Source organism: Callorhinchus milii, unplaced genomic scaffold (assembly GCF_018977255.1).
Source record: "Callorhinchus milii isolate IMCB2004 unplaced genomic scaffold, IMCB_Cmil_1.0 Scaffold13, whole genome shotgun sequence".
In the NCBI taxonomy this organism is placed as follows: Eukaryota; Metazoa; Chordata; class Chondrichthyes; order Chimaeriformes; family Callorhinchidae; genus Callorhinchus; species Callorhinchus milii.
The window spans coordinates 14,829,699-14,850,573 of NW_024704754.1; the positions used below are offsets into that span (position 1 = coordinate 14,829,699).

Sequence of the window (20,875 nt, forward strand, 5' to 3'; positions counted from 1 at the left end):
TCTCCAGCTATGACCCCAGGTCCATCAGTGTTCTATTAAACTTAATTTGCCAGTTACCAGCCCATGTGCATACCTTTTCAAGCCCACTTTCACAGTAGGATGATTTCTCAAAGTGATTCATGAGATTTACTGTAAAGCGAAGTGATGATATTTTGTGGCAGACCATGAGGCACAGGGAGCCCTCCACAGTCAATTAATCATTAGATTTTAAAGTTGTATTCTACAATTCGCCTGTGAATTCATTCACACGTCTGTGTGAAGATTCACTCGGTCAGGTCCACTCACTGATCGAGAGTATTAGGATAGGAACAGGTTCTGTGTGGTTCAGCAGCTATTGCGAGACAATTGGAAGAACAACACTTATATTAGAGACCGAAGGAGTGGGGAAGTAGGGGTTACATGAGGGTCAGAGCATGGAATGATAGGGGAAACTATCAGGCTCAGTAACTCCATTTTGCCAGACTCATGACAGTGATTGTTCTCCAGTTCCCTCACGCAGTCAGGCTGAGCACATCCTCTCAGCCAGCAGTAATGTGGATAGTAATCAAATCTCCTTATTAATTAACATCCTCCTATTTAATGGGAAGCATGAACACACTTCCGATGTTACTGTCATACTCATGAGCAGCAATCAGCAGCAAAATTATGTCATTGGTTGTCAAGGGCAAGATATAAACATGGATCAGTAACTGCTCGAAGCGAATGCACGGAGGGATCATTAGGGAGGGTTAAACTTTGGGAAATACTGAGAAGTACGTCTCAGAGGGCTATGCAAATCCCCCTTCTGTTTCCTGTGCTGACAGATAATATCACTCTATATTTTGAGGAAACTGCTAAGAGAAAATGCAGTACACATCAACTTTCATTAGCCCTTTAACAGAAGATTAATATCGAAACCTAGGAGTCTTTGTATTGAAAGGAAGATAATAAAAGTGGACTATATTAATAATAATCATTGCATTTGACATAGTGCCTTTCACATCAGGAAGACATCCCAAAGCACTTCACAGGATTTATTCACATGATTTCCGAATTGGTTCTGATAAAGAAGGCCCTTTGGCCCATCTGATCTCAACTGTCCAGAATACGAAGCCTACCGTCCTGTTATCACAGCATTAAGCTGTGTTTTTTTTCCCCTTTTCATGCCCTAGCACCTTCCTACCTCTTTGACATGCTTACAAACCACTCCTGTACCCATCCCTTTCACTCCCTTCAAACATCAGCCTTCTGCATGTCGCTCATCCCATCTGTTCCACCATCAGCAGCCAATGTTTCAACCACTATATCCTGAAATTCCCTACCTCAATCCCCAATCCGGTCTCACCTGTGCACGTGAAGATCTTCCTCTTCAACGATTTTCCCTCTTTCCCAAACTCGGCATCAAGCTTCACCACAGGAAGGACACTACTGTTTGTGGGTAATATTAAGGACACTGCTGTGCGCAATTGGCTGCTGCATTTCGCCCACAAAATATATAGTCAATTCACTTTACAGTATATTCTGTGAAGCGCTTAAGATGTCTCTATGGCATGACAAGGCGTTATATCAAATAGAAGGATTATTATTATTATAAATGCAAGTTGTTGCTGTTTTAAATGAGTCCCAGCATCCTGGCCTCCACAATTACCCTTCCTAACAACCTGTACCATTTGTTAAATACCCTCTGGGTAATTAACTTCCTGGTACCTGCCTTGAAATTGCCATTTGCAACTGAACCAATGTCTTATTCTATTGACTTGGTACATCCAAATGTAAAAGAAGTTCTAAACTGTAGTGCTTGTGTAGGTCAGGATGGTCCAACAGGCAAACCATCTTATCATGGCAGCGGCAGGAGCATGTGGTTGGAGTGACGCAGCGCGGAGAGTGGAAATAATGCCAGCTGTTGCTGCAGTCTGTCAGGAATTCCCTCTCAGTTTGAGGGGAAGGCAAGCGGATCTACTTATCCACTGCATTCAAACCAACTTCCGACACCTGCCGCTGCAGATAGTGAGCCATGCAACTGATTGAGAGAAAGAGGGGGAGAAAGAGTAATTGAGAGAGAGAGAGTGACAGAGAGAACGAGAGAGATCGGGAGAGAAGGGGGAGAGTGATTGAGAGGAGAGAGCGTGTGAGAGGAGAAAGAGTGCGTGTGTGTGAGTGGTGAGAGAGGTGGAGTGAGAGAGTGCTCACCATTGACGGAAGCTTTTTCCACTGTGCGAACGGAAACACCCTCCCCCTAGCATTTTATTGCATGAACTGCTTATCTTATTTTATTGCATAAAACTTCTGGGAAAAAGAGAAGTTACTAGTTACCCGCGCCCCGGATTGAGCAGCTGGTGCTGAGTAAGCCTGGTACATGGCATTGGACTCGGACCTCGAGACCATCAAGGTGGCTCGCATGTCACAAGCTGTCCTGTAAAGGTGCACACACCAGATAACTGATGAGGATACCCTGAGGCTTGGGGCGACAGTTGCTGGAAGGCGTTACCTAGTGTGTTCATGAACATACGTTCTTACATCCAGCGCCTGAAATCCACCTTGATTGGTCTGCAGAGAAGTAAGCACCTGTTGTTTAAACTCCGCACCTCCAATTGGTGGAACCATCTCAATGGGAAGGGGCGTGTGTCCGAGCTGCAGACAGGAAGATGGTGGCAATGCTCTCACGCATTTCATGCTGAGATGCGTTGCCCAATGGGAAGCACGCAGGGAGTACCTACCATCCACCTAGTGAGGGCTCAAACCCGCACTTGTCGGATGTCGAATGATCAACTATCCTCCTTGGAGGGTCAGGTAAATGGGTTCTCCTTGGAGCTGAAAAGGTGCCTGGCAATGGAATGTCGGAATTGAGCCACCCCTCTATAGTGGTTTCGGTTGTCCGGTTCCTGAGCCAGGCTGGTCCACAGTATTCCAGAGCACTGCTGATGACAGCACAACCAGCCTGGCTCATCAGCAGGACCTGGAAGGCCAGACTAGTAGTCACTGCGGGCAGGAAATCATCCCACTCAGCTCCTGTTCACCCTGCAAGCCAAAGGCCCAACTGGTAGGGTGGTCCTAGCTGGACAAGCAGTGGGAAAGCTTGCCAGACAGCAATTTCAATGGTACGCCATGCGGTTTTAGTTGGTTAGACTCTAGTAGTACCCCAAAAATTCTATTCCAGCAATCTATCTCTGGGATTTCCATGTGTAGGTGGGATGCCTGGAAATCTCAGCTTGGTTTCGATACTCTTAAGCACAGTGACGGGTTTCCGGCTATATCACACACCTGTCCTACCAAAATAAAATTCACCTACTTCATTGAACACATCGTCACATCGACACAGAAGGAGTGACAGGACTGAACATAAAAATTTCTTTACCCAAAGATATGCCCAAAAATCAAGGTTCATCTTAGAACATTTTTATTCAATCGTTTTCAGCAGCCGGAGCTGTTCCCAGGCAATATCGCTATAGCAACCCAACTTCAGCCACTACAGAAAAGATGCATTAGCCATTGCCCTCACATCACAGCTCCCAACCTCCTAGTTACCAACGCTCACAGAATAAAAGAGTAGGTGGAGTGTTTGGGAATATTGGGCAGTCAGCCCCTATTTCTCTCTCATTAAACTCATCCATTATCTTTCCCGGATGTGCGACCGGATGTATTATTAAGCAGCATCTATGGAAAGAGATAAGTGCATGTGAGTTAGAGAAGAAGAGAAGAGTCAAACCAGAGCAGAGGAGAAATGTTTGGAGGAAATAAATAGTACAGAAAAGGGTAAAGAAAAGAAGAGGGGGGAGAAGGTGAGGGGTCAGGGGGAGGAGAGGTGAGGTGTACGCCCAGGTACAACGGAAATGAAATGAGAGCAATTGCTCAATGTGAAGCAGCAAGACGTCAACCTGCCTGGGCTGAAAGATTCCTGAATGTGTGTGAGGTGAATGTAAGGAAAAAGCGGAGAGATGCGAAAGAGAGGAAACCTCGGGGAAGGATGGCTTGTTGGCATCCGCCTCCACCAACAAGTCCCTGCCCCACTTAGTTTAACTAACTCTCCGGCAAGAGTGGTACACCTGCAAAGCACGACAGATCAAGGCACCTTCGAGGGCAGGTACGTGACCGAACAGCTCGTGGTTCAGTACAGAAGACATGAGAAAAGAGAGCGGGGTGTGTCGCTACATAACAAGGCACCTTCAGCAAGGCGATTGTCAAGATAAACTGCAATATATTCCTGGATCAGCGCAAGGGTGAGGGGTTAAGGTCACTTACATAGACACAGGAGTAGGCTATTCAGCCCCTCGAGCCTGTTCCACCATTTTATAAGATCATGTCTGACCTGTACCTCAGTTCAGTTACCCGCCCTTACCACATATCCCTGGCCTAAGAAATACATACCCTGACCTCTGTCTCCTCCTATCACGAGGATCTCACTCTCTTTTACTTTTCCACAGGTATCAGATTCATTGAAACAAAAACAGAGAGAGGTGGGAAAACTCAGCAGGTCAGGCAGCATCTATGGAGAAAGGAAAGTGAGTCAACGTTTTGGGTCCACGACCCTTCGTCAGAACGCTTGAGTTCATTGAGTCAGGCTATTTAACACAGTGACAAATGGGTTGGGATCTAGGTGGAAGCAAACACACAAAGTAGGAATGTAAATACGTATGCTATTTTTTATTATCCACTTTCATATAAATATGAGCAAATAACTGTTGTCCTGAGGCTTTTCTTAATTCTCTTGTTTATATTTCTTGCCCAGATATTTTCACCAGCACATGACACATTAATTATGATACCCATTTCACTTGTTTAAACCTCATCCATTTCATTTGTTTAAATATTCATCATGTAGTGCACATACAGTAATTTGAACCAAGCTGCTCGCAATTAACCCTGTGTAGCTAAGAGGAGACAATCCAGTCTGTAGGAGGAGGAGTGACGACAATTCACAGAGGTTGTCCTCCATGACATCTTAAAGTAATGAAGCTTTTATCCCTAGATCCTTCATTAATGGAGCTCTGAGTCTGCTCTCTTTATGTACACAGCTCCCTTAATACCAAATTCAATCGCTTGTTACTCAGCTTTGTTGTGTGTCTTGGTCTCGAATTTGTGGATAAACAGCCAGTTATCACTGTTCCGCGAAATTAGTGCTTTATTACCTAAAACTATTACATTCAGCTCGATTCACGTGAACTCTCCTCCTCTCCAGAGCTCAATCGGTTTATATTTTCAACTATATCCCAGAGTTATGAAAAAGAAATGATCAGAATTTTTTTTTAAAAAAAGGCTGCTTCACTTTGGTTTAACAACCACTCATCTCCCAGGAGCCACCAGCTTCACCCAGGTACCCCAACCCATCAATCCAGGCCAGGCTCCCATCCAAGCCAGATGTAGTGGAGAAGTCTATCCATCTGTATCTGTTGTACATTACTAACAGACTACCCTTACACTGTTCGGTGCTAAAAACTAGCTGTGACGATGTGGACTTATCCATTCGCCAAACACTGACATCCAGAGCAAACCAAAGCAGCAAAGAAGGAAACAGCAACAAGAAAGTGAATCAAAAGGGAAGACAAAAACAGCCATGTTATTTGTGTACAGGGACGATCACTTAAACCACGATTCCCACGGGGCAGAAGAGATCTTGTAATGAACAGAGGGCTGAACACAGGAGCCAACTCAGGCAACGGAGTGGATTAACAAGATACGCAACACAAACATATTGTCAACAAGTGTCACATGTGACCAGTGAGCAGCACCAGTTCCTGTGCTCTCTGCATGAAAAGCAGCTTATTTCGGTATGTGAGATGTAAGCCATGCTTTACACAGCCTGGCTGCCAGCTTCTTCCAGACAAATACCCCTGAATGCAATTGCTGAATCACACACTGTTGATTCCCTCGCTCTTGGTGACAAAACTTCAATTTCCAGAGAATCAGAGGACCAGTGAACCACAACACAGCCACAGACTTGCCCAGCCTCTTCGTGGTTTATTCCACCACATGCTGTGCCTTACATTATTTATTCTCAGTCAACAACCGATTGGGAACTGTCATTAACACAGTTTTTAATGTAAAATTCAAAAGGCAAGAAAACAATTGTCAGTGATGCAATACAATGTAAATAACATTCAAACAAGTACAGTGCCTGACCATGTGGGGTTTAAGTGTGCATATATAGGTATATAGAAAACATTGTGTGTGCTTGTATACAGTTGGTGTATGTATGAGTGTCACCATGTCTATGTGCATGGGTGTGTGTGTGTGTGTATACACGTCAGTGTGTGCATGTGAGCATGATTGGAGTGTGTCTATTATTTCTCCAAGCAAAATCATTTGCAGATTATAAATCCAGTCTGGAGCTGAATAAATCTCCTTACCTCTGGAATGTCTCCTCTGCTTTGTTGGCAGAGACAGTGTGCCCATCACTGTTCCCATTTTCTGTCCAGCAAATATTTCTACCACCGAAAATCCTCTCTCCTTCCACTTCAAGAACACGCACAACTGGACCTACAAGTGCAGCCGACGACAGCTCCTGCTTATTTAAAACTCAAAGCACACAAACACACACACACACACACACACGTGTAGTGTATGGTGTAGTGTATGCCTGTGCCTTGGCTGGGGCTGAGTTCAATCATCAATGTTTCGGAGCTCTGTGGAACGCCTCAACTAAACGCCGACAGCAGTCACATCAAAACATTTCTTGACGCAGCGACTAATAAGCACGCAAGCTAATGCTTTCTTCTTCTCTCTCTCTCTCGCTCTCCTTCTCTCTATCCAGCTGCCACCAGCTGCCTGTGACTAACACAGCTCCCGGCGCATACTAAACTCCACTTCAAGCCATGGAGAGAATCCTCGGGGACAGGGGAGGTGTGGGCAGGGTACTAATAGTCAATAAAAAAAAATACTGCTTTTCTCTAGTAGAGGAGGTCACCTCAGCACTGCTCCAGGTTGACCCTCACCTCTGCTAAATATGTAACTGAAAACACAGTTGCCACACACAATCCAAGAGCTCTTTATCCTTTGGAAACTGTTCTGTTTCATGACAGCTGAATCAGGCAGAGTGAGCAGGCTCTCTCTCTCTCTCTCTCTGAGCAACACTGGCTGAGAAACAGGCAATCCACCGACTTCTGTGACTTGCCTCCTCTTCTCTCTCCAGTCATCATCAACGTAGGATCTTCCTCCAGCTTCTAACGTCGCACACCTCTCGTTTCTCTCCTGCTCCTCTTCTCTGTGTTCCTTTTTCTCTCGTGCTTACTTTTTCTTTCTTCTCTCTCTCTCTCTCTCTCTCTCTCCCTTCCCCCTTTCCTTTACCTCTCTCCCTTCTTGTCATCCATCGCTTCCATCACTCTTTCCCGTTCTATTTTCCTCTCTGATTTTTTTTTAAATTAATGAAGGAGCCGATTCTCTCTCTTTCCTCCAACGGGTTGTATACATTGTCCTGCATACTCACTGTGTTGGGATAAAGTCTATTTGAATCTTCTCTGCATCTTCAAGACGTCTCAAAGCATTTCACAGAATATACTGTAAATAATAATAATAATAATATAATTATCCTTGCATTTGGTATAGCGCTTTTCACGTCGGGAGGACTTCCCAAAGCGCTTCACAGAACACACTGTAAAGTGAATTGTCTGTATATTTTATGGGGGAAACAAGAGCTTTGAGACTTCTCAACGACTTGAAAAGGCGTATATCAAATGCAAAAATTATTATTATTACTGACGTCCAGCACTGCCCCTCATCTCAGCCTTGTGTCACACAACAACAACAGTAACAACTTGCATTTATATAGCGCCCTCCACTTGGATTAGGGTCCCAGAGCGCGTGGGACCGCAGCAAGCTTCCTGGTGAGCAGCACAGGTCAGCACAAAATGCATCGGAGCATTAACATCATCTTCTTCGCCACATAAGTTCCCATTGAGCGATGGTTCCACTAGTTGAAGGTAGAGATGGGGAGCAGCTGCTCACCTCTCACCAAGAAACTCGCAACGAGTTCCTAGTACCATCTACCATGTGAGAGCTCAAACCTGCATTTGTCAGATATTAAACGATCAGCTAATATCCTCTTGGGGGTGGAGGTAAATGGAACACAGCTGGCTGGGCACTCAGGGATGGCAAGGGAAGCTGAAGAGGGTAGGCATGAGAATAGATGAATGAAACTTACACACATTGCACTCAGTTAATTGCCTTTCTTTTGTCTCCAGGGAAAACTAGTGGGTTTGATGAATTTTATAATGCATTTATCACAGGAATATTTTAAAAACATCACAGGTTCATCCAAATATCAGGAAATATTTAGCTGAAAGCAGTCGCAGCACAAACTACACAGTAGCACACCTTGCTGCTCTGAGCGCAGGCTGGGATAATGTGAAAGCAGAAGCAATACTCGTCTGCAACAAAAAACAAAACAAATCACCTTTCAGAAGAGGTTATCAGAGCTTCTATAAAAGCATTCCTAGCCCATACCAGTCAGTGCCAAGCCTGCACAACCCTATCCCCAGCCAATTATTTATCCACAACAATTACGCAATGATTATTAATCCATGTTGCACACCCGTTGTTAATCTATATTACACACCTACCTCATTACACACAAGCTGTTAATTTGTGTTACAACATCTTGTATTTATTTATATAGCGTCCCTCAGGCAGAGTAACGTCCCAGAGCACTTTGTTACAAGCACTCTGAGACACTACTCAGTTTGAAGGGCACTGTGTAACTGAAGTTGTTGCATATCTACTTCCATTTACACAAACATCGCTAATCCATATTACACGTCCAGTCTCATTACACATCCAGTGCTGGTCCAATTTACACCTCTATTTGCCACCTGCTAATCTAGATTACACACCTGCTCCATTAGACGATCATATCTCACACTGGGATAGGTCCATGGACATACTGTAACTCACCAATAGGGCCAATAGGTGCTCGTTTCATTCCATTGGTAGTAGTCTTGCGTTTGGATCTGAAAGTTGTAGGTTTAAACCTATGTCAGAACTTGAGCTCATAATCCAAGGGATACTCCAGTACACTGCTGAGGGAGTGGAGGGGCCACTCTTCTGATAAGAGGCTAAGATGCATTCCTGTTTGTTCAAATGATTGTTAAAAATCCGATTGCACTGTTGGAAAAGGAACGGAATTTCTTCTGGTTTCATGGCCAACAATCCTCCAATAAATCGATCATTTGCTCCATGACGGTTTGTGGGATTTTCCTGTGCATAAACTGACTGCCCACTTAGTTACTGAACATGACAGCAATTATCTGAGAGTTGTTTAGTGTTGTTTTGATGTTAAAGTCACTATATGAATGCAACAGTAATTATTACCAATGCTGACATCACTTAGTCTCTACTTCCTGTTGTCTCCTGATCTTTCAAATCTAGTCCTGTGGTTTCATCTCTCAATTAAGCATGGCCACAACAGCAGCCCTTTAGTACAATATAGTTTCTTCTCGTAGATTAAGATGAAAATAAAGGTGCTTCTTTAGGAAGTAAGTTTGGTAAAAGCTCTTCATCTCGGAATATAAAGTGCCACTGGTCAACAATTAACCACAACAATTACTTATCAAGGAACAAACTATTAATCAACAGTTTAACCACTGCACAGCTCACCCAGAAGCCAACTTCTCCTCATCACTCCATCTAGGTCTAACTAATCTGTTTATGCGGCCACACTGTGCTCACCAGGTACAGAACTAGCAGAATTGATGAAGTGGGCAAACAGATAAAAAGCATCTTCCAACCAAACATGTCAGCAAGTGTGACAGATAATAAAAAGTGCTGTCAGCTGTCAGGAGCATACAACTCATTTAACCGAATAAATTACAGAATGGGGCTGCAGTACAATAATGGAAGGTTTCTCTTTTCTGGGAGATGATAACTTCAAACACTGCATTACCTCCAGCTTGTTCTCTCTCCACATCACAGTTCTTGTTCTATTTAATGTACTGTAGTGTGTATTCATTTTGCTGATTATTTCTCTGAACTTTCCTTCCTTGTTTCCTCCAATACTCCCTCATTGTTACCGGGGTCTAAAATGCAGAGATGAATGCGAGGTACGATATAGAAGAAGTATGAAGAGGAAACACATGTACTCCAGTAGATGTGCAGACATTTTCCAAAGGGAAAGCTGAAAGGGATCAAGGGATGTGAGTTAACTCATCATTCACCATGTCAAAAACAGTGTGAGGCTGCAATATTGAAGGCAATCAGGATGCTGTCTATATTGCCAAATTAGTTGAATTCAGATCCCCAGACATCATACTCAAGCTATATAGTGTTCAGGTCAGACTGTACCAAGAGTAAGAAAAGGTCAATGGAGTCCTGGACTTTATATCCTGAGGAATAGAATATAAAAGTGAGGAGATGATGTTGAATTTGTACAAAACCTTGATTAGACCACATTTGGAATATTGTGTCCAGTTCTGGTCTCCACATTATAAGAAGGATATGGCAGAGATGGAATGAGTACAATGTAGATTTACAAGGATGATACCAGGCCTGATAGCTTACTGCTATCAAGATAGACTGGATAGCTTGGGCTTATCTTCGCTAGAGAAGAGATTTTTAATGAGGGGCCTCATGGAAATGTTTAAAATTCTAAAAGGGTTTGATAAGGTTAACAAAAATTGGGTTGTTTCTGTTGGTTGGGGAGACTGAAACCTGAGAACACAGATATCAGATAGCAACTACGGGATCTAAAAGAGAATTTAGGAGGAACTGCTTCACACAGAGGGCAGTGAGAGTGTTGGGCTCTGAGTGTTGGGCTCTGGAAGGTAGTTAATGTGAGAGTAGTGGGAATAATAATAATAATGGTTGAGTGAATGAGCAGAACAATGCAGATAATGCCATCATTGCAGATAATGCCCACAATGAGGCAATTAACAGCAACAACTTGCATTTATATAGCACCCCCAGAGTAGGGTCCCAGAGTGCTTTATGGCACTGAGCAGGATCAATCAAATCTGGATCAAAAATACAGTTCTGGGTGCAGAGATGTTGAAAAGAACAGGAAATATCAGAAAAGTGAAGTTCAGCACTCTGGTCCAAATGGCATTATCAGAATGAAGTAGCAACAGCCTTCGGAGAAGAATGTCTCAAGAACTTTACAGAGACAGAGTGTGGCCCGAGCTTGGTGGGAGGTAAGGAGGTTGGGGTGGAAGTGGCCAAAAAAGGGGTAGTCAGAGATAGATTTTTAGAAGAAGAAGAAAAGCAGAGGAATTTCAGAAAAAAATACCAGAGTAAAGTGGCTGAAACCTCCTCCACTGATAAAGTGGAGGCAGTGGCAGAGGAATACAGGAGAAGGTCGCTGGAGCAAGGTAATGCTAGCATTTGAAGGTAAGGATGAGGAACATAACATTGACTCGCTGGGGGATAGGGAGGCAATGGATGCGGATGAGGATTATGAGCGCAGATAGTGTGCGGGAGAAAATCAGGCTGTAGAGTTCTGGGTAGTCAGGAGTTTGTGGAGTACAGAGCTGGGGCCTGAGAGCAGAGCATTGTCCATGAGGGTTTCAGTCGTGTTTGGGTGAAGTACTGATGGCGATCTGGAGGGATGTTATGGAGATGGAGGAAGGCTGATTTTTCAGGAACCGGATGAAGGGCTGAAAGGAGATGTACAGTCATGATTTTGTACTGGCTCCATGAGCTGCAATGAGCAACTGGGAAAACTGATTCACTCAATGCTTGAATTGAGACCACATATGCCCTGCCACTGTAAATTGTATGATACTTTAACACAACATAAATTTACATTTGTATAGCACCCTTCACTTTGTGAAAAAATGTTCCAAAGCGCTTAACACTGCTGGCTGGGCACTTAAACTGAGGGTGATGGTATATTGGTTAGTGGAGATGATAGGTTAACCACTGTTGAAATAAATATGTGTATTAGGCTCCCTGTATATATAAATATCAAGCATTGTACTACCTATTCCTCAGCAGTAGGAAAGGTCTCTATGCTGGAAAACTGCCAAATACAAGCCAATCTGGTGTCCTGTGCCTTTGTGATAGCACTATGTGAAACACAAGTACTAAATCAATGAGTAGCTTCTGTCACGCAGCAAGGCTGTTCTAACATTTAATCTCGCAACTGCACCATACAGTAAGGCAGGTGAAACGCACATATGCTACTGCTTGTAAACAGCTTGGTTAATCTTTGGACTAGGAATATACTGCTGGAAATTAGACCCAGAAGGCTGTCAGCTGTTATCTCACTGCATTTAACTTATATATGTCTTTCTTGAAATCTTTACAATTCAATTCTTTTCTCTCCACATAAATAATCAATAACGGTCCTTGCATTTGATGAAGCACCTTATCACATTGTCAAGACGTTCCAAAGAGCTTCACAGGGTGTTAATGTAAAGTGGTTTTTGACTGTTGTGCACAGCAATATGCCCACAAGCAACCATGGAATGAGTGACCAATTTTACCTGGAGGATTGTTGGCCAGGACACCAGGAGAAACCCCCTTCTCTTTTCAAATAGTGCCATGGGATCTTTAACGTCCATCTGAACAGTCCTTGTTTTAATGTCTCAGTCCACTGGCTGTAGCTCAGAAGCTAGATGCTGATTCCTTTAGTAACGCACAACATAAGGATTACAATATTCATCTCTTGTCTCCATGCTTTTACTCACTAGAATTCCGAGCAGTGCAAAAATTCAATTACAAGTGCAATCTTCTCTGGACTTTCCTAGCCTGTCCCCCTTCGTATATAAAGCAATTCATCATACAATGTTGAAAAAATGCATTGCTTAGCAAGGGCTGGGGAGCAGAATTCAGTACCTCATTGGGGAATACTCCAGTAAAAATTCTTAACAAAGTTTTGGGCAATGGAACAATCTTTTAGTACAAGTCTAAGAGTAAGGCATTCCATCATCTGTGCTTTGGATGAGATGTTAAACTGTCTGACTATTCAACTGGCTCAGTTGATCGTGTTCCCATCTCTTAATCAAAAGGTTATTGAGTCAAGCCTCATGTCAAAACTTGAACTCACAATCTAAGCTGTCACATACCATCCTCTGGATGAAATGCTAAACCACGATCCTGTTTGCCGGTTGGGGTGGATGTTAAAATTTCACGCATTCTCGTGGTTTATTCATCCGAATAAAATAGGTCGGTAAAAATAAATTCTCTTCACTTTTCAAATAGCACTGTGGGATTTTTAATCAATGTTAGCCCTTCACTCCTTTCCATGACTATAACGACTGGTAACTCATTGGTATCAGCTACTGAATGGTTCTGTGGTCAGTTCCTGTACAAATGGACCTCTACTCCTTGCCCCTCTACTCATCGTTAACCTCTCACTGTCCTCTGTACTGTTCCCACCCCTTTAAAAACCGCTGTCAGCATTCCTATCCTTAAAAAACCTTCCCTGGACCCTTCTCTACTCCCGAGCTACCACCCGATCTCCAACCTTCCCTTCTCCAAGGTCCTGGAACGAGTTGTTGCTTCTCAGCTTCGCTCCTTCCTCTCCCGCCACTCCCTTCTCGAACCCCTCCTATTGGCCTTCCGTGCCTCTCACAGCACAGAAACCACCCTGGTCAAAATGACAAATAACATTCTGTCCATCTGCGACCAGGGCTTCCTCTGCCTCCTCCTTGACCTCACTGCTGCTTTCGACACCATCGACCACTCTATCCTCATCCACCACCTCTCCTCTCACCTCAACTTCCACGGTGCTGTCCTTCATTGGTTCAAATCATACATCTCACACCGCCTGTTACTTCATCTCCTCAAATAGCTTCTCCTCTAGCCCCCGGATCGTCTAGTGGGGCGTCCCTCCTCTTCAATATCTATGTGCTCCCTCTTGGTGACATCATCCACAGACATGAGGTCAACTTCCACATGTATGCTGATGACACCCAACTGTACCTCTCTGCCCCCACCCTTGACTCCAGGACCACTGCTGTCCTGACAAAATGTCTGTCAGACATCAAGACCTGGATGAGAGCTAACTTTCTTCAATTAAACATCAACAAGATCAAGGCTCTCCTGATTGGCTCCCATCAGCGCTTCCTCACCTCAGGCGTTGACAGCATCACCATCCACGGTGGCACACTCCACCTTGCCAAGCCAGTCCGGAACCTTGGGGTCTTGTTTGACCCTCAACTATCCTTTCTACCCCACATCTGTGGCATGACCTGCTCTGCCATCCCCCACCTCTGCAAAGTCGCCCGGCTCCGACACTGTCTGACACCGCAGGCCACCGAAACCCTCAAACTTCATTACATCGAGGCTCGACTATGCAAACTCACTGCTTGTCGGCCTCCCCAACACCTCCCTCCACAAGCTGCAGATCATCCAGAACTCTGCAGCCCTTGTCCTCTCCCGCGACCCTATCACCCCCATCTTTGCCCAACTCCACTGGCTTCCCATCACACAAAGGATACAGTTCAAGATCCTGGTCCTCACCTTCAAAGCCCTCCACAATCTTGCTCCCCCCGACCTCTGCAACCTACTAACCCCCTACCACCCGTTCGCTCCCTCCACTCAGTGGGCTCTGGCCTGCTTCATGTCCCCCGCCTTGCTCGCCTCACTATCGGTGGGCGGGCCTTCCGCCACTTTGCACCCAACCTTTGGAACTCCATCCCGCAGTCTCGCCCCCTGCCTCGCCACCTTCAAGACCCAACTCAAGACTCTTCTTTTTCACCGCGCTTTCTATCTCCCCGCTTCCCCCCCAACCCTCCCGCCTCCCCCACCCTGACCCTCAGCTCAGGTTTGTAACTCTGTCTGTCCTGCGCCTTGGGACATCCTCCCGACATGAAAGGCGCTTTACAACTCTAATTTTATTGTTGTTGTTGTTGATATCACTCTATGATGACTGAATATGTTAACATGTTAACTACGCATCATGTGCCATTGCAGAAAATATAGTGACCAGGGCAGGCTGAAGGGCAGACCACAGGAAGCATTGAGTTGTGATTAGAAAACTAAAACTAATGCTATTTCAGACAGATTGATAGGCAGGTATCCAGCTAACTTCAGCATCGGGTGAATCACCACTGAAGGTGGAATGGCTTTTCAAATAATTTTACATTACCTATGGAAGATACATTATCATCATCTATATTTATGTGTGTCAGCCTGGTGCATTGGTTGCACTCTTGCCTCTGAGTCAGAAGGTTGTGGTTCAAATCCCATGTTGGTACTCTACTCCAATGAAGTGTTGTGGGTATACTGAGTTGTCAGAGGTGCCATCCTTCGGATGAAACATTAAACCGAGGTCCTATCTGTCGGTTCAGGTGGACGTTAAAGATCCCATGGCATGAAATGAGGAGGGAGTAGCGAATACCAATAGTGAATGTGATAAAGAGTTCACGTTACAGCAAGCTGTGATTGAAGCAAAAAGGATCAATTTCATTAAGAAAAAACGTGATGCATATATGAGAGAGAAGGGAATTACATTCCAACAAGTTGGGCCAAATAGCCTGTTTATATGCTGTATCGCTCTGTATAACTACGAGATCAAAGTCCTATTGTGGGGCGTGAACCCATATCTTCTGACTCAGAGGCAAAAGTGCTACTAACTCAGCCAGACTGATACTTTATCAACCTTTTAAGGTCTTAGCCTCACAATCCTTGTCTTAAAACTAAAAGTGTGAAGAATTTTAGATAAAGTATATTTAGTCTTCATTTTTTAGTCAGCTTCTCGAAGTTCTTTTAAAAAAACAAGTTAATTTGCCCATCAATTATGCCACCCTTGATTTATAAAAGCCTACGATGTGGAACTTACTCAAACGATTTCTATGAATTGAAATAAATTACATCTACTGGATCACCCTTTATATGACAGTAATTTACTTACACCCTCAGAGAATCCCTTACCTTGATACTGTTGTGTGATACTGTTGGTTTTAAAATTATATTGGGTTTGAACATGTTGCCTTCACAAATGAGAAGATACTGCAATGACTCCATCTGACATTGCGAGATTTATTAGCAAATTCACTAACTGAACACAATCCTGAACCTTGAAAAATCCTGCATGCTTCCGAACCTTTTGGTGGACTTTTTGTGCCTGGGCCAAGAAATGGCCCGAAGCAAAATACCGGCTGTGATCGGCACACTTCACTCCTCCTAACTGTTCTTCACTTTTACTGCTTTACTTTTAAGCGCTCCGGGACACTGTCCCACGTGAAAGACGCTATATAAAAGCAAGTTGTTTTTGTCACTTCTGGAAATCTTAATACGTTTTGTCATACCACTGCTGTTGACCTGATGTAAAATTTCCCATTTAACGTCTCAATTTAGAATATTACATGTGCTATTCTCCAGCCAGTTCTCTGGTACTAACAATTTAATTGCAGCGATTTTTCGGTATGGTTTGCATTTCCTCATTCATTCCTTTGAGGAATTTATGTGACTGCTCTGTTTCTTCATACAAATACTTTTAACAGCCTGTTCCATTAGACTCCAACATGAGACTGGAGCTTATCCACAGACTAATATTTCTTCATGATTTCTCACTTAAAAATCACAAAAAGCACTGAAGGGGAAAATGTGGGGGTTTGGTTGGACTGCAAAGTTCTTAATGCAGTCTATAAACTATTTTCAAGTTGAATTAAATAGATTCTTGAAGAGGAGGAATATTGAGTGTGGGGAGTGAGCAGGAGAGGAGGATTAAATTGGTTTCTGGAACATTCTCGTCTTTAATACTCCACTTACATCATTCCCAGCTAAAATATATATTTTTGTTCATCTTGTTGCTACCTGTAATCAATACAATTGCAGTATTGAGAATACTTCTCAACCCTCCTTCCCTGGCAAATGTCCCCCCAACCACTGGCTCCTGCCGCTGCCGTGAGAGGACGTTCACTAAGGAGAAAGGAGTTCAGAAGTCGAAATGTTGCAAATGTTCTCAAGCCGGATTAAATCACCCACTGGGCCAGTTGCGGCCCACGGGCCGACTGTAGGACCACATTGATTTAAGGAATAATAATATCACTTTTTATTATTATTATCTATTAATGCTGATATTATGGAAATAACATCTTACAGAGAGAAATTTGATACAAAATGCTGAATATGTCACCAAGCAGTAGAAACACGAGATCACATATTATCATTATACCCAACTCTAGTATCTGAGCATCTGATCAGACATTATAATGTAGTTAAATATATTCACTGGGCAATTTGTAAACACTTTGGCATTGATATTGTCGGGTTTGAAAGTTCTATTACTTGTGGAATTAATAACCAGCTTATTCTATTTGCCAGAATCTATATATAAGAAACTGTGAACAGAGGAACCAAAGTCACTTGTATTTATATTCGAAGCTTGTTTACTTAATAAGGCAGGAAAGTTGCATTAGTTCAATAAACTTTGTTACAATAGGCAAGTTACTACCAACAATATTGACTGTTATGATCACACATATAGCAATGTGACTGTAATGACAAATATCAAAGTTCATAAGTTTATAAGCTTTATAAGCAGTAGGTGAAAAATCTCAAGGTCTCCTGTTTCAGACTGAAAGTCTCAAGTATCGGAAGTAAGGACTCTGTTGAGCCTGGGCCAATTATAGTGATATTGTGCTGCTGATGGACTCACCTGGGGACCTTCTGCCCTGCGCCCGCCATCTTGAACACTGGGCCAACCAGGGGGCATGGCGGTAGGTACCCCCAAGTGCGGAATCAGGGTTCTGAACCGCCCAAGGAAGACATCAAGGAAATTGATTGGAAGATACAACGGAGGATCAGTCCAAATTGTTGACTCTTATCAGTACCTGCCCGTGTTTGCCACAAATCCATCTCGGGGTCTTGGTGGACACCAACCTTTGTCTGGACACTGTCCTAAAGGGCCGCTCTGAGAAAGGGCGAAGGGCTCTCTGGTCATGCTCATCCCTCTTCAAGGAAAGCAAGGTCCCAATGCAGGTCAAGCTTGTGGCATACAAGACCTGTGTACAAACATTCCTCCTTTATGGATCTGAGTTCCTGGAGATGCAGTGGAGAGGCTTCCTCCGACTTGTTTGCAAATTCCAGAATCAAGCAACGAGGTGGATTTGTGGCAAACACTGGCAGGGAGGGAGGGCTCTGGCCTACATTGATCTGTCGCTAAGCACTCTGGAGGTGGCTTCATAGCAGGCTCGTCTATTTGCCAAGACCTCTCGGATGAGGTCTTGGATTGAGCAGTTGCTGGAAGGTATTACCTGGAGTCTGAGTTTGTGAACACATGTTCCTATGTCCAGCACGTGGAATCCATCTTGATTGGCCTGCAGGGAGGCAAGCAGCTGCTGCTTAAATTCCGCACCTCCAACTGATGGAATCATTGCTCAATGGAAAGGGACATATGCCCGAGCTGCAGACAGGAAGATAGTGGCAATGCTCTCACGCATTTCATGCTGAGCTGTGTTGCACTCCAAGAAGCTCACAGGAGTTCCTGGTTCCTACCATCCAACTAAAGGTGGCTCAAATCCGTGGGGTGGGAGGTAAGCGAGGTCTCCTTGGGGTTGAACTGGCTCCAAGGTGACATGTCTGGCAATGGAATATCGGAATTGAGTCAGCCCTCTGTGGCGGTCTTGGTAGTCTAATTCCTGAGCCAGGCAGGTCCACAGTATTCCAGGGCACTGCTGAAGACAATACAGCCAACCACACTCATCGTAGAACCTGGAAGGGCAAACCAGTCTCTAGAGACAGGGAACCATCTCACTCAGCTCCTGTTAACCCTGCAAGTCAAAGCCCTAATGGGTAGGTGGTCCTAGATGGACAAACAGCGGGAATGCTTGCCAGACAGTGACATCAATGGCAAGCTATGCCATTTTAGCTGGTTAGACTCCAGCAATTACCCCAAAGCATACTCTGGGATCCCCAAGCCTGGCTCTTGCCAACCTGCGCCTAATACTTCCTGGAATTAGGTAAGCAGGATGTGTCCCTCCAGGGAGAGAGTGTACACTCCATTCCAACAATCTATCTCTGGGATTTCCATGTGTAGGTGGGATGCATGGAAATCTCAGCTTGGTTTGGATAGTCTATGGATATTAGCAAATGAAAGGATTATTATTATTGTTAAACTCAATGCAAACATTCATTGGCCCTCCATTCTAGCAACTCCTTGAACGGCTGTGCCCAGTTGAATTCAGTTTGTAGTCTGCAATCAACTCCTGAGATAGGTCCTATTGGGTTACCTGAAGATTCAGCTTTTCAACATTGCATCTTTAACTTTGAGCTTGTCCTACAGCGAAATTATTCTTCAGTGCCTTGGGACATCCTCCTGACATGAAAGGCGCTATACAATGTAATTTTGTACAGTATTGTATTTTTTCACGCTCTTTCTCCAGTTGAGTGGACATTTCAGTGGCACGACCTGTGATTGCACCTCGAGGAGCTCTACCATCTAGGCACTTGCTCCCTTTCTAAAGAAAGATTCTTCTGTAGGTTCCTTACTTTGCTGTAATTTGAAAGCCCTGGAGTTTTTGTTGCCCACATCTTTCTCCAGCTCAAATACTAAATCTTTCAACAGCTATTCACATCAGTCTTAAGATATTAAATTTGCAATCTTCGAAGTTCTATCATCCAAACCTCTGCCCTAATCACACTCCCCATATTAAACTGATCTCCACATTGCAGGTACTCTCCACAGTATTGTTACTCTCCACAGTAAATACTCTCCACAGTACAGTGTAGCATGATTTTCAACCCTTTCTGGCTGCAACTATCAGTCATGCTTAAGTAGCACATACTCAACATGAAGAATGGCAGTTTTGTATCACTGGACATGCTTAATATGCTCAAGGCATTCTGCGTACGTTGCTCTAACCCTACCTTTGTGTAGACTCTGTTGCCTCGTCTGTACAGAGAGTGTTCCCACCACAGCCCCCATCATCTACAGCTCTGTTTAGCAGCGTCCCTCTCTCTTCACAAGCTGAAGCTTGCGTGTGCGTGTGTGTTCACAAACAGCACCACAACTGCACCCAGGTGTCAAGTGGAATTGCCTGCAGCAAGTGATCACAGACCGTGCTGTGAGAACACAGTGCTCCGCCTCTGTACACAGACGCTGGGGATTCTCCTCTCTCTCTCTCTCACAGCTCCATTACATCAGTCTCAGACAGACACTGTGAGATTCCTTTCGTGGGAATAGTGATGTTTCTCTCGCTCTCTCTCTGAAAATCTTTCTGTTGTCAGCCTCTCTTTCTCTCAGGGCATCGCCCCTCTTCTCTCTCTCTCTCTCTCTGTCCCAGTATTTTTCTTTTCCTTTCAGTGTATCTCTTTCAGTGGTATCTCTCCTTATTAACCTCTTTGTGTTTTTGTTTCTCAATGTATCTCTCTCATTGTGGTCTTTGCTCAGTGGTATCTGTCTCGCCTCAGTATCTCTCTCTCTCTCTCTCTCTAAGGCACATTAATGGTAAGAGGATACTCAAGGAAGGAGTATCAGGATAATCCGCAGTAGGATGAAGAAGATAATCTGTAAAATTCACTTCCAGTAAATTCTGTGAAGCGTTTTGAGAAACCTCAAAGACATGATAAGGCGCTGTATCAAATTCAAGGATTATTATTATTATAACTGAGCATTCACCATTCATAATATCGGAGATATTAACTAGTTTGCCTCAGTATTTACACATTAGTGATGTAGCAATATCAGAATACAGAGAAACAGATAGGGCATGTCGAGATTAAAAGGAGATGGTGAGAAAAGGATTAATGGGGTCTAAAGCAAATAATTATCGAGGTATCAGATGGATCCTCAGGGATGTTATTGACAAAACAATGGACACTCTGACTATCATTGTCCAGCAGTAACAATAATAATCCTTGCATTCGATATAGCGCCTTATCACGTGTTTGAGACATCTCAAAACGCTTCACAGGATATGCTGTAAATTGAATTGACTGTATATTTTCTGTAGAAATGGGGGTTGTCCTAGAGGACTGGAAAGTGGCAAATGTCATTCTATGGTATAAGAAAGGGAGAAAAAGC

At 43.9% G+C, this 20,875-nt stretch overlaps 1 protein-coding gene across 1 annotated transcript in view; it reads right to left on the bottom strand.

Annotated features, from left to right (window-relative positions):
- The window catches only part of LOC103177321 (Kv channel-interacting protein 1), an 85,347-nt gene extending 65,537 nt beyond the window's left edge, over positions 1-19,810 (bottom strand). The window contains exon 1 of the mRNA XM_007891436.1: positions 19,720-19,810. Coding sequence (XP_007889627.1) covers positions 19,720-19,780 — 61 coding nt within the window. The 5' untranslated portion in view covers positions 19,781-19,810. The remainder of the gene's footprint in view (positions 1-19,719) is intronic.
- Between the last annotated feature and the right edge of the window lie 1,065 nt (positions 19,811-20,875).